This window comes from Haliotis rufescens, unplaced genomic scaffold (genome assembly GCF_023055435.1).
Source record: "Haliotis rufescens isolate VD_foot unplaced genomic scaffold, xgHalRufe1.0.p SCAF_30, whole genome shotgun sequence".
Classification (NCBI taxonomy): Eukaryota; Metazoa; Mollusca; class Gastropoda; order Lepetellida; family Haliotidae; genus Haliotis; species Haliotis rufescens.
In genome coordinates, this window is record NW_025964002.1 from 5,937,952 (window position 1) to 5,953,803 (window position 15,852).

The window sequence follows — 15,852 nt, forward strand, 5'->3', positions numbered from 1 at the left end:
GCAGTTTCGACTCATGCGGGACACTGAGCTCTATGCAACTGTGAGGGAATTCACCTCAACTAAATTTCATTAAACGGGGAAATATACACTCGGACATTTAACTCTGTAATAGATAAACATATTACATTCAATCACATGTCATTCATAAATTAACACTTCGACGTCTAACGTAGCTTACCCCCATTCAAGCCGACTGCTACAGGTACCAACTGTGTCCCATGGCAACGGCACAAAGCATTTATACTATTTATAGCACATTCTCCCAGAGTCACCTTGCAGCAAGGATAAGTTTAGGTATCAGCGTGAATTCTTCAGCCAGTTGGCTCCGCGCACATGTTTACGGTCAAGGCCGAAATTCTGTAGTCACTGCACAGAGGGAAACCATGGTTGTACTAGCATACCTTATGTCACATGACAAAATGGAGGCTGTCTGTGTTTGACAGATACGACTCATATCGTTATGGCACCGTCCTTCACGGGGAGTTTGAAGCGTGAAGATTAAAGGAGGTAGGTATTTGTGTTTCTATATAGACCTGTCAACGCTAGAATGTGACACGTGACACTTTTCTGACATAGTACAGACCGTCCTGCTTGAACATTCTGTCCTAAACCTGGTGACACTGCAGCAACGCGCCTTTTAACGGAGTACTATTTATCGACAACGAAAAGGTAACACTGTTCTTATAGTATTAATGCACAATTTTGAGGAGGTCATCGTTGACGTGGAAGATGTTTTACTCAACATTGTGGCAAGGTCATCGTAACCCTCCCCATATAAAGTAGTATTAAGTTACATATGATTATATATTCGATTCCATGAAGGTGAGCTGAATATCTATGGTCACTTATACTTGGGTTTTGGAACAGGTATGAGTGACCTACCTGTAGGTGAATATTTACCTATGAGAACTGTAACGCGCAGGTGTATATATCTGTGGTAGAGAACGGTACAACACGGCCGTTTACAGGTGTACATATCTGCAGTTGGGAACTGTATAACACGTCCGTTTACAGGTGTACATATCTGCAGTTGAGAACTGTAAAACACGGCCGTCTACAGGTGTATATATCTGCAGCAGAGAACTGTATAACACGGCCGTCTGCAGGTGCACATATCTGCAGTTGAGAACTGTATAACTTGTCTGTCTAAAAGTGTATATATCTGCAGTTGAGAACTGTATAACTTGGCTGTCTACAAGTGTATATATCTGCAGTTGAGAACTGTATAACTTGGCTGTCTACAAGTGTATATATCTGCAGTTGAGAACTGTATAACTTGGCTGTCTACAAGTGTATATATCTGCAGTTAAGAACGGTATAACTTGGCTGTCTACAAGTGTATATATCTGCAGTTGAGAACTGTATAACTTGGCTGTCTACTGGTGTATATATCTGCAGTTGAGAACGGTATAACTTGGCTGTCTACAAGTATATATATCTGCAGTTGAGAACGGTATAACTTGGCTGTCTACAAGTGTAAATATCTGCAGTTGATAACGGTATAACTTGGCTGTCTACAAGTGTATATATCTGCAGTTGAGAACGGTATAACGTGGCTGTCTACAAGTGTATATATCTGCAGTTGAGAACGGTATAACACGGCCGTCTACAAGTGTATATATTTTCAGTTGAGAACTGTATAACTTGGCTGTCTACAAGTGTATATATCTGCAGTTGAGAACTGTATAACTTGACTGTCTACAAGTGTATATATCTGCAGTTGAGAACGGTATTACTTGGCTGTCTACAAGTGTATATATCTGCAGTTGAGAACGGTATAACTTGGCTGTCTACAGGTGTATACTAGTATATCTGCAGTTGAGAACGGTATAACTTGGCTGTCTACAAGTGTATATTTCTGCAGTGGAGAACGGTATATTTTGGCTGTCTACAGGTGTATATATATCTGCAGTTGAAAACGGTATAACACGGATGTCTGCAGGTGTATATACTAGTATCTACAGGTGAATGTTATAACACGCCAGTCTACAAGTGTTCATATCTACAGGTGTGTTTTAACATGCCATTCTACAGGTGTATATATATCTACAGGTGAGGGTTATAACACGGCCGTCTACAGGTGTATTTATCTACAGGTGACTGTTATAACACGTCAGTCTACAGGTGTATATATCTACAGGTGAGAGTTAACACACCAGTCTACGTGTTTATCTATCTGCAGGAGAGTGTTATAACTCGCTAGTCTACAGGTGTATATATCTACAAGTAAGTGTTATAACACGCCAGTCTTCGGGTGTATTTATCTACAGGTGAGTGTTTTAACACGCCAGTCTAAGGTGTATATATCCACAGGTGAGTGTTATAACACGCTAGTCTACATACTGGCATGTGAATCATTCTAATATATATCATGTTTCTTATCACGTCAACTGTACATGCATTGTTACCAAGGTCACAGCGACTGGACCTGTTGTTTATCTACAAGTGAGTCTTATAACACGCCAGTCGTCAGGTGTAGTTATCTACAGGTTTATAACACGCCGCTCTAAGGTGTATATATCTACAGGTGAGTGTTATAACACGCCGCTCTAAGGTGTATATATCTACAGGTGAGTATTATAACACGCCGCTCTAAGGTGTATATATCTACAGGTGAGTGTTATAACACGCCAGTCTACAGGTATATATATCTACAGGTGAATATAATAACACGCCAGTCTACATACTAGTATGTGAATCATTCTCATACCATATCATGTTTCTCATCACGTCAACTGTATATGCATTGTTACCAAGGTTACTTAGTTTTTCCCGCACAGCGACTGGACGTATTTTATCAAAGTCAGGTGCTGTGTGTGAGGCGTGTTAACGACAACAAGCACTCCTGGCCCACACAGCTGTGCTTATCAATGACCTTGTCGTGATCATCAGGGACCACTTATCCTTGGTGGTAGTTGTTATACTCTGCCTCCTGTTGCAGATGTTGATATGATGGTATTTGTGCACACGTGCACATGGTACTTTCAGCTATGTATTCCTTCACTAATGATAAATACACACGTCCGTTAATACACACGTCCGTTAGCACATAATGTTTCAGTTTTACGTATTTCTATTGTACAGTTTACATACATTCAGTGAAACATGCCTTATATTGTACATACATTCAGTGAAACATACTTTCTGTTCTACATACATTCAGTGAAACATACTCTCTATTGTACATACATTCAGTGAAACATACTTTCTGTTGTACATACATTCAGTGAAACATACCCTTTGTTGTACATGCATTCAGTGAAACATACTTTCTATTGTATATACATTCAGTGAAACATACTTTCTGTTCTACATACATTCAGTGAAACATACTCTCTATTGTACATACATTCAGTGAAACATACTTTCTATTGTACATACATTCAGTGAAACATACTTTCTATTGTACATACATTCAGTGAAACATACTTTCTATTGTACATACATTCAGTGAAACATACTTTCTATTGTACATACATTCAGTGAAACATACTTTCTAATGTACATACATTCAGTGAAACATACCATCTATTGTACATACATTCAGTGAAACATACTTTCTATTGTACATACATTCAGTGAAACATACCCTCTGTTGTACATACATTCAGTGAAACATACTTTCTATTGTACATACATTCAGTGAAACATACTTTCTGTTCTGCATACATTCAGTGAAACATACCCTCTGTTGTACATACATTCAGTGAAACATGCCCTCTGTTGTACATACATTCAGTGAAACATACCTTATATTGTACATACATTCTGTGAAACATACTTTCTATTGTACATACATTCAGTGAAACATACTTTCTATTGTACATACATTCAGTGAAACATACTTTCTATTGTACATGCATTCAGTGAAACATACCATCTATTGTACATACATTCAGAGAAACATACCATCTATTGTACATACATTCAGTGAAACATACCCTCTGTTGTACATACATTCAGTGAAACATACTTTCTATTGTACATACATTCAGTGAAACATACTTTCTATTGTACATACATTCAGTGAAACATACTTTCTATTGTACATACATTCAGTGAAACATACTTTCTATTGTACATCCATTCAGTGAAACATACCATCTATTGTACATACATTCAGTGAAACATACTTTCTATTGTACATACATTCAGTGAAACATACTTTCTATTGTACATACATTCAGTGAAACATACTTTCTATTGTACATACATTCAGTGAAACATACCCTCTGTTGTACATACATTCAGTGAAACATACTTTCTATTGTACATACATTCAGTGAAACATACTTTCTGTTCTGCATACATTCAGTGAAACATACCCTCTGTTGTACATACATTCAGTGAAACATACTTTCTGTTGTACATACATTCAGTGAAACATACTCTCTATTGTACATACATACAGTGAAACATACTTTCTATTGTACATACATTCAGTGAAACATGCCCGCTGTTCTACATACATTTAGTGAAACATACAATCTATTGTACACACATTCAGTGAAACATACTCTCTATTGTACATACATTCAGTGAAACATACTTTCTATTGTACATACATTCAGTGAAACATACTTTCCATTGTACATGCATTCAGTGAAACATACCATCTATTGTACATACATTCAGAGAAACATACTTTCTATTGTACATACTTTCAGTGAAACATACCCTCTGTTGTACATACATTCAGTGAAACATACTTTCTATTGTACATACATTCAGCGAAACATACTTTCTATTGTACATACATTCAGTGAAACATACTTTCTGTTGTACATACATTCAGTGAAACATACTCTCTATTGTACATACATTCAGTGAAACATACTTTCTATTGTACATACATTCAGTGAAACATGCCCGCTGTTCTACATACATTTAGTGAAACATACAATCTATTGTACACACATTCAGTGAAACATACTTTCTGTTGTACATACATTCAGTGAAACATACTCTCTATTGTACATACATTCTGTGAAACATACTTTCTATTGTACATACATTCAGTGAAACATACTTTCTGTTGTACATACATTGAGTGAAACATACTTTCTATTGTACATACATTCAGTGAAACATACCTTCTGTTGTAAAACAACTCAGTGAAACATACTTTCTATTGAACATACATTCAGTTAAACATACTTTCTATTGTACATACATTCAGTGAAACATACATTCTATTGTATATACATTGAGTGAAACATACTTTCTTTTGTACGTACATTCAGTGAAACATACTTTCTATTGTACATACATTCAGTGAAACATACCTTCTATTGTACATACATTCAGTGAAACATACATTCTATTGTACATACATTCAGTGAAACATACATTCTATTGTATATACATTCAGTGAAACATACTCTCTATTGTACATACATTCAGTGAAACATACCATCTATTGTACATACATTCAGTGAAACATACTTTCTGTTGTACATACATTCAGTGAAACATACCTTCTATTGTACATATATTTAGTGAAACATACCATCTATTGTACATACATTCAGTGAAACATACCATCTATTGTACATAAATTCAGTGAAACATACATTCTATTGAACATACATTCGGTGAAACATGCCCTCTCTTGTACATACATTCAGTGAAACATACTCTCTATTGTACATACATTCAATGAGACATACTTTCTATTGAACATACATTCAGTGAAACATACTTTCTGTTGTACATACATTGAGTGAAACATGCCCTCTGTTGTACATACATTCAGTGAAACATGCCCTCTGTTGTACATACATTCAGTGAAACATACCTTATATTGTACATACATTCAGTGAAACATACTTTCTATTGTACATACATTCAGTGAAACATACCTTATATTGTACATACATTCAGTGAAACATACTTTCTATCGTACATCCATTCAGCGGAACATACTTTCTATTGTACATACATTCAGTGAAACATACTTTCTATTGTACATACATTCAGTGAAACATACTTTCTATTGTACATACATTCAGTGAAACATACTTTCTATTGTACATACATTCAGTGAAACATACCATCTATTGTACATACATTCATTGAAACATACTTTCTATCGTACATCCATTCAGCGGAACATACCTTCTATTGTACATACATTCAGTGAAACATACTTTCTGTTGTACATACATTCAGTGAAACATGCCCTCTGTTAATGAAATGGCGTACAGTCTAATTATGGAAATGATTAAGGGAAACACTTGGTGTAGTAGACGGCAACTTAGTTGTAAGAGTAAAAGACATTTTACATCCTTTTGATACATATTTACATATTAATATTTACGTTGTGAACACAAGCCTTGGTGAACTACAAGTACCACGATAGAGAGTCAGGATTGTACCTGTGACGGTCTGATCGACCCCACCTGCCTCCACGTACCTCATCGTGTACTTGATGATTTAGTAGCAGATGACTTACACGTAGATGATACAAGAAACTGAAACTGAAAACACCGAAATAAACATATCGCTGGCCAGTCACATGTGCATTCACACTGTCGTGTATGATACCGCCCTACACCATGACACTGCCACGCCCATTTCGATCATGGTCATAAATTGTTACCCTGGCATACCGCTCGCCGCTACGTCGCCAACATCGTTTTCTGCCATCTGTGAATCTGAGGCAAACCCTCGTTCGTCAGTAAACATGGCGGCACACCATTGGCGCTCAGACCGTCCTTTATGTTGCATAGCCAATCCCAATCTTTTTCACCTATGGTAAGGTGTTAGGATCACACCCTCTACAGGATACCTTGATTTTAGGCGGGCTACAGAGAGCCGGTTTTTTAACGTTAGATGTTGAAATCCGCCTTCCTGTTAATGTACGGAATTTTCTGTTGATAACAGGAGAAGATTTGAATCCATCTCGTAATGCAATAAATGGAATGAGACGATCTTGTTTAGGTGTCGTTGTTTAGGCCTGCCACGCCCACGTCTCATGTACACCCCACCCGTTTGACGGTACTTGTGTCACAGTTAAGAAATTATACTTTCGGATTTGCCAAACATTCTGGCAACTTGGGAGATGGACGCCCCTCCTCCGTACCCACAATTCCCCATTTTGCCTTTTCATTGAGGTACTGTCCCGTATGCATGTTTAAGCATGTGTCCCGGCTCAAATGAATTAGTGATTATAAGATCCCCTAAAGGCACACACACTTTGGCTTCTGTGTGCATCACGTGCTGTTGAATGTTACATTACTATGCGACGCCTTGGTATTGTAAATGTTCAACCCAACGATAACTGTATTCAAATTATCACTTCCCTTATATTTTGTCCACAGTATATATAGGTCATATTTTGTCAAGCTCGGGCATGGCAGGTCAAATCATACCGTCAGCCACAAATACATGTAATACAGTCCCCATCCTCCACATCCTCGCATTCTCGTGATGTTGTTTTGACAAGAGAGACATCATCAACTATAATACATGCTTGTTTGCCGGTCCGACACACGGCGGTTCATTCCCCATTCACATAAACAATATGCCACTTCCTCTACCAGCAAGAATTCAAAATGTGCAAAGCGGCGTCGCATAATTCTGGATTCTGAATCCGAATAAATAACTACATGTTGCTTCATATTCTATATACTTCCACCATGCAGTTGCGGCTCAATGGTAAAGTTTTGGAACATTAACAACGTTTTCAACGTTCGAAAACTCTAACATTGAGCCGCCGTAACGTTACGTCAACACGTGATCCACGGGTTACAGCCGTTAGAAATTTCGATGCTGGCTAGGGATCAGATCTAGCAGTAATCTTTGCAGTAAACCCCCGACCTTTCGCTCTCCCGGCGGACGTTCTGCCACTAGACCACTGAGGCGGTCGTATAAGTCTGAGGCCTGTTTTTCTTTCATGTTTAGCTGACACGCCGTGATCTCACTCACTCACTCACTCACTCACTCACTCACCCACTCACTCACTCAAACACTCAAACACCCACCCGCCCACTCACCCGCCCACTCACTCAACCACTCACTCACTCACCCACCCACCCACTCACTCACTCACTCAAACACTCAAACACCCATCCGCCCACTCACTCACTCACTCACTCACTCCCTCACTCACTCATGGGGAATCCCCGAGTTGAACATTTCTTTGTTGTCCCCATTGCTTACAACGATCTTGAGGATCGTCAATATAGGACAATAAATAACATTTCTTTTTCCACACAAGGTTTCATTCAAACACTTATTTATATACTTGTAATCACATTCACCCCCCTGGACGTAACACGGACATGGATCTATATACGTGGCCCCGTTCAACCCTCACTTCGAAGTCGAATAAAAATTCAACATACATGTGGGATCTATCGCGCACTCAAAAACACTTAATTCTTTTCGATTCAGTGGGAAATTCCCTGTTTTGTGATGTCCACTGTCATTTTAAGCAAAGCAAATATGGCCTCTGACAATTAGGAACATCGTAAGTCTCGCCATGTTTGACACATTACTTTACCATTTACAGCGTTATTGAGTGCATGTTTTCTAATCCAAATACCTGAGAATTGATTTTCAAAAATAGCATATTGGTGTTCACGGGTATCTGCTCAGTTCACCAATGATCATTCTGAAATGGCGCCGATAAACCTAAAACCATTTAGAATGTTTGGGAAAATACAAAAACACAAACGCAAAAGTGTACTTTCCGCCATAGTGGACAACGTTTACAAAATCACGTTTCACGTATATCTATGCCGGATATGAGACCTCTATTAGATCACGTATATTTTAAATTCAGCTGCGATACATGCATCCTGTACTCCTAATGCATTTTAGAATCAAATGATGCCACCTATGCAAACTGTCAAGGTGAACTCAAGCGAAATATATTAGGTGTTAAAACGAACGCTGTGCTCGGAAAACAGTACGTGTTCGAAATGTAAACAAAGGAAAATTCAGATTTTACTCTGTGTAGCATTTTCTCAAGTTTTGAGAGTAACATTCATATATTTGTTGCATATTATGGCTAAATGTTTTTAGAAGATGCATGGGAAGAGAACTGTAGCTAGAATTAGAGAATTAGATATAGACACATTACAATAATTTGGTAAATTCAACAGAAATCGTCAAAGTTTCCGTCCTGCGTGACGCCATGACTGACGCAATAACACCAAAGCGACAACGGTATTTATCGTCATTTCTGACTCTTTCTCTTGGTTACACTGAAAAAACATATACAATACAAAACAATAAATACAATGAAAAACAATACAACGATTTCAGAATGTTTCGGATTACTTACATGGCTCATTTATGTTTGTACGAACCGTGAAGCTCCTCGTAAAATCCCGAATACGGATGTCAGTAGACGCGCCATTTTGTGAAAGTCGATCACCGTCAACGTCAACATCTAACATCAACATATGTTTACATATTTGGCGATTTTTTAAAGGTGAATGTCGGTGAAAAAAGAAAGTATTTATTTAAAATTAATAAATGATTCACAATGAGTTGTGTGTTTTTTATTGATGGAATTGGAACTACTTTGTTTTGCGTAAGTGTGAAGATTATTCTCGCAAATTGGTCACTGCAATCAATGTAACCGGTAATATACGTACATCGCATAAAATGTGCGTCACAGTAAAATTGCTGTGAAATAAATTTCACATTGTGTTGGTTTACTGGTATGAACGCTTGGAACGGTGCAAGTTATATTAATAAATATATAGAGGATTCATCACGAGTGTTTTTTAATATGGGAAATATCAACCGAGTCTTAGTTAATCGGTATTTGCCGAGCCTTTGGCGAGGCAAATACCGATTAACGGGACGAGGTTGATATTTCCCATATTAAAAAAACACGAGTGATGAATTCTATTTATCTTTTTCACATTTTTGCTTCCAAATTAAGGAATAATTGCATTAAACATTAACATCAGCAACTTGTCGAAATCTTACGTATAGATCGTGCGTAGTGATACATGTTTTCCATAGCCATGTAAACCAAAATAAACAATTCGCTGAGAAAAAAAGTTCCTCGGATTATTTCAAACAAAATACTTGAACAGACTTTTGCAGAATAATTGAAACTTTAATAACGGTAACAACAACGATTCTGTGTAATCTGATTATATCTCTGGTGTAACTTCACTTATAATATATAGTTTCAAATCAAACCGCTCGCTCTTCCGGTTATCTAATTTGCATATCTAATTTGCATACTTATGTCATTGGGGTATGACATACATGTTTTTATGTCATAAGCTTATGTCATGGATAAATGCTTAAGTTAAATGATAAATAGCTATATAATATAATAATTGTGTGTAAACGCCGGAGTGGCACGGTTCAAAGCGTTCATACTACATTACACCACCGCAGTATGAAATACATTTCTGAAATAAACTCCAGCTACAAAGTACGTTCCGCCAAACAGCCAACGACACCAGTCGCGAGTGACTGCAATCCTGCTAAACAACCCCACTTGATGTCGGCGGTCTTTCGGAACAACAGTTCAAGTCAAGAGTTCAAGAAATACGTCAGTCAGTAGTTGTATTCAGCAGCAGATGAGTCGTCTCATACGATATGACCTTTCCTTTCGGATACTTCCTGGTGAGATTTACAGCAATAGTTGTTCAGGGTAGAACGTTGTGACTAAGCGCAGCTGTGCGACTGTTTGAGCTCACCGTATGTATACAGAATTCAATGATGATTTATAGAACCCTGTAAGAAGATCAGAAATAAATGTATGCAGGCCTCCGGCTGACGAACACGCTGTATGCAACCTACGCTATACACCAACGCAGGCAATGATATTGAAACGAAATAAGGTTTCTATCATATGGTGGAATACTATAGGCTTCGTCACTTGAAATAGAATCACGAAATATCGCGATGAACAATTAACGAAGCGTGTGGATTTTTTTCTTTCATACATACGTACGTTGAATAAGCGTATAAACCACTGAAATTTAGTGCAACGTTTAGATGTTTAAAATTATCAATCCATTGTAAATCATTTCCATCGTAATGGTGAAACTTATACTGCTAAATGTGTTATGAATATTGTGGTAACGTATGTTGTCAAGAATGTTGTGAGATACACTATCACAATGCATTTGTCTATAGTTAGGCTACTCACCATGGATACAGGTTATAAACCATCATGAGAACATATGGGACGCAAATCAATAATTGTCTGTAAGCATGAAATATCAATAACCAAACATGAATAAAACATAAATCTGTATTTCGGTACAATGGCTACAATGTCATCTAAAACACGTTATCAAGTCTGTTGTCTGGTATTTCTTCTTTCTGGATTCGTTTTATTTATTATTCGTTTGATTCGTTTCGTTATTGGATTATTTATTTCTGATCTTCTTACAGGGTTCTATAAATCATCATTGAATTCTGTATACATACGTACGTTGAATAAGCGTATAAACCACTTAAATTAAGTGCAAAGTTTAGATGTTTAAAATGATCAATCCATTGTAAATCATTTCCATCGTAATGGTGAAACTTATACTGCTAAATGTGTTATGAATATTGTGGTAACGTATGTTGTCAAGAATGTTGTGAGATACACTATCACAATGCATTTGTCTATAGTTAGGCTACTCACCATGGATACAGGTTATAAACCATCATGAGAACATATGGGACGCAAATCAATAATTGTCTGTAAGCATGAAATATCAATAACCAAACATGAATAAAACATAAATCTGTATTTCGGTACAATGGCTACAATGCCATCTAAACACGTTATCAAGTCTGTTGTCTGGTATTTCTTCTTTCTGGACTTGATCATGCCTGTTTCTTGGAGTTGAGGATCTCAATTTCAGCGTAGACTTGCTCATGCTTCAATATACACAGGAACTTGTAGAGATTCGGGTGGGGGTAACCTATGTGGGTATTCAGGGGGTGGTGCCATCATTCCACATGGTGGGTCGTTCTTGGGCCGGTGGTGTTGAAATGGTTAATGGATGCCTGGGGTAAAGAACCGTCCACCCACTGCTCAGGGGAAGATGGGAGTGATGGCAGAACCTGGGCTCTCTCCCTGTATAGAGCTAACTTGGCAGAATGGAACCGGCGGATTGTACTTGCGTGTTGTCTCTGTGCATACTTGGTTCCGCAAATGAGCCTAATAATGAAACCCAGTAACAAAACACATTAGATGTTCATAAATTTACTATTCTTTTATTTTAGAACAACTTTATTACCAATAATAATTAAACATAAATAAACGTAAAGTGAGTAAGGTGGTGTCGCCATATTTGAAAAAAACCCAGAGTTTCATAAGGTCATAATAAAACATCATCCTTACCAGAAACCTCTTCCTGATATTCTTGTAACTGGAATCAGTTCTCTAGCACGCTTCCCGAAGTTGTAAAAGAAGACCCAAATGCCTACTTTTGACTGGTCTGCTTGATGGTTGTGGAGTTTCTTAAACTTAACTGGAGTGTCATTCTTTGTGGTCAGAGTAGCTGGACACCCGGTGGTACATGTATGATGTGGACATTTCCAATATGTCGTGTCTTTGAGGCTGTTGTATACTGATAGTCAGCATGAACCAATGTTCTATCGCACTCAGTGTGAGGAAAACAGTGCACATGAATTCGAGCGTTTGCCTTAATGGTTATGACCTACACATGGTAACTTGATCTTAATATACCTAGCTATGATTCTTTGCTCACTTCAACAGATACAGTTGTTTAACGAAATATGCACTAACTACTCAACTTGCTTGGTAATCCAAACACTTCTAGGTGGTAGGTGTTCGCTCAAAATCCAACTGTCAAATGCTAACTTCAGCTTCAAAGCTCTTGAGCTAACGAGCGTTCACCTGTCAGGAACAGACTATAATCCCCAGCCCTAATCCCCTTAATCTTCCCGAATTTCAGTTTTGAGCCAACACGGAAAACCCCGCTGGATCGTGTACGCGCAGGAAGTCAATAAAAATCTGTTGCTTAGTGCGTGCGAATCAAGGGCAGATAAGTTTGTAGCCGCTCGTAGTCACCTGGCTGCCGATCCTTGTTACCACGTGATCAAAACTCGATGCTTTTTATCGCTGGCAAAATGGATATTTCTTGAAAAGCGCGCTTTGCAATGCTTGTCATAACTATAAACACACTCCGTCGCAGTGGTGACTCAGCATAACACCACTGCCACAGGCTAATTTGCATATCACGTGACAGGACTTTTCTCTTGTTTGTAAACAAACGCGCTTTTTCAGAAATCAGTATAGAACGGACTAATGTAAGTATTTGGGGGCTCTTTACATATTGTTTTGCATAACTATATAGATATGCTATAGCTACTACAACTGCGACAGTGAGTTGCATGACAATATATATTTATGCATCAAAGTGACCGTGTCGCTAGCTCTCCGTTGGGCTTCGATGACAGCACGTGGAGCCGTACAACCAATGTAAACATAGGATAACTACGCAAAAACAAGTAGATTTTTACGTATTTGCATACTTTCTCAATGCAAGTTAACCATTCTTTGACATTTGTTTATGAAAATGTGTAGACTTGTCAAACATGAAACGGATGAAAAGCATATGCAATATCTTGAATGGACTGTGAAAGATGTGACGAATCGTCACATGGCGCTGGCCTGTGGCAGAGGTACTATGCTAGCTGGCTGCCGGCCGCATGGAACTCTGGGTAGGAGAGTGAACTATAAATAGTTTTCCTTATCACCTGATTGGCTTATTTGGCTTCGTATAGCCACACGTGCATCTGTCGACATTAATTATTCACGGCGATATTTCGTATTCTGTTATAGTGCTATATGTAGTGCACTAGTGCGAATATATAGAAGATTCAAAACCATCAACCATAGTTATGTACATTTACATTCATACACTCACATCATGTATATTCACGCCTCATTTAACAGCATCATGTCACCGAGTCACTAATGATATAAATAGGCAGTTTATATTGCGCATATTTCCACACCACTCAGGGGCATGCTAAAATCGCTATTATTACCCCGGTCACTGGATCAGTGTACACTCAAAAATCATTCTGAACTCCTTGGGGAGTATACAACCCAAGCTACCTGTTAGGAGCTAGAGGGTTAACAACCACGGGCACCCATTAAGAGTTGGGTGAACAGAGGCACATTTTGAACAAACACCAACAATGACAATACACTTATACAAATGTGGGGCATTAAGCCTTGGTGTGCGACGAGACTGGCAACCACCATGACCATTACAAATAATAGGGCTTTACACATAACCAGCGTGCGAAGTCGAACGGTCTCAGGTACGTAGCTTCAACCACTAAGCTTCCCCACCAACCCTAATATGGTATGAGCAAAGAATGAAAAGGGTTTCAATACCCATGAGTGAATTACACTGTACACCACTGCTCTGTGTATTGCAGACTTTCTAGGGTCGGGTTAGTGAGTGAAATGTGTTTTAGGCCGCGTTAAACAGTATTTCCGAATCATGCGACAGCTTAGTGAGTGAGTTGGGTTTATCGCCGCTTTTAACATTATTCCAGTTATATCACGGCGTGTCAGCTTAATGTGGGAGGAAAGCCCGAAGCGATGCAGGTCTCAGACGTTTACCACTTCGGTGAAACCCACGAGCACGGGTATGGTGCTGACAAACCTAGAAACATAATTGAGGCGAACCGGGATTCCCACCCACAATCATAGGTTTCTGGCGTGCCCAAGGGACGCAACTCTGCACAGCGAATGCGGGGCCTTAGACGACTGGGCCATCCATGCCCCCTGTGACAGCTTTATGTTGGTTGAACCCTGAAATGAGGCAGGCCTTTACTGAACGCTTCACTGAACCAAATCATGAGTAGAGTGTGTTTTGAAATCTGCTTGTGTTGACTGTCTTTTATAGCATCAGCCACATCTGTATCAGCACCAGTACATACATATATTAACAAACACAGATGTGACTAAAATAAATAATTACTCCTTAACTCAATTTGCATTTTTTTATAACCAGGCCCATTTACAGTTGCTGTAGTCAACGATGAAGGTGACAGTTGTAGGGGCTGGCGTTGTTGGCCTCTCCACCGCCATCAATATCCTGGAGACTGTCCCTGGCGTTGACCTCACCGTCGTCGCCGAAAAGTTTGACGACGATACCACCAGCAGCGGGGCTGGAGGTCACTTCCGACCAAACATCAACCACATCGATGGCGTACCAAAGGCTAAACTCAAGTACGTGTTGACTGATGAGAATACTGACATTAATTACAATCGATATTTATCATTTAGCCTCTCATACATTAAAGCAATGGTGATTAATTATAGTATTCACATAGGATGATAATGTACATATTTGGTGAGAGTGATGATGATAATAAATAGGAATATTAAACATATTTGACAAAATGAAATAACAGTCCATATTCAACACAAATGTACAGGAATTAAACATGTGTCAACCATCGCTTTATCAGTCTGGCCATGTTTGTAGTTCTCAAGTGTGTTGTGGGTGTAGCAATACAGGTCACATCCGAGCTGTGTATTGGGTGTACTTGTATAGGTCACATCCGAGCTGTGTGTTGTGTGTATACATGTATAGGTCACCTCCGAGCTGTGTGTTGTGTGTGCACATGTATAGGTCACCTCCGAGCTGTGTGTTGTGTGTGTACATGTATAGGTCACCCCCGAGCTGTGTGTTGTGTGTGTACATGTATAGGTCACCCCCGAGCTGTGTGTTGTGGGTGTTCATGTATAGGTCACCTCCGAGCTGTGTGTTGTGTGTGTACATGTTTAGGTCATCTCCGAGCTATGTGTTGTGTGTGTACATGAAGAGGTCACCCCCGAGCTGTGTGTTGTGGGTGTTCATGTATAGGTCACCTCCGAGCTGT

General features: G+C 38.8%; 1 protein-coding gene across 3 annotated transcripts in view; it reads left to right on the forward strand.

Moving 5' to 3' along the window:
* Positions 1–285: 285 nt before the first annotated feature.
* Positions 286–15,852, forward strand: part of LOC124143260 (D-aspartate oxidase-like) — a 42,833-nt gene continuing 27,266 nt past the window's right edge. Inside the window, exons 1-2 of one of the 3 annotated variants that reach the window (XM_046512166.2) lie at positions 286–507; positions 14,979–15,196. In XM_046512166.2, coding sequence (XP_046368122.1) covers positions 15,006–15,196 — 191 coding nt within the window. In that variant the 5' untranslated portion in view covers positions 286–507; positions 14,979–15,005. Of the gene's footprint in view, positions 508–542; positions 670–14,978; positions 15,197–15,852 lie in introns of those variants that run through there. The other 2 variants (XM_046512163.2, XM_046512165.2) reach the window with 2 other exon arrangements.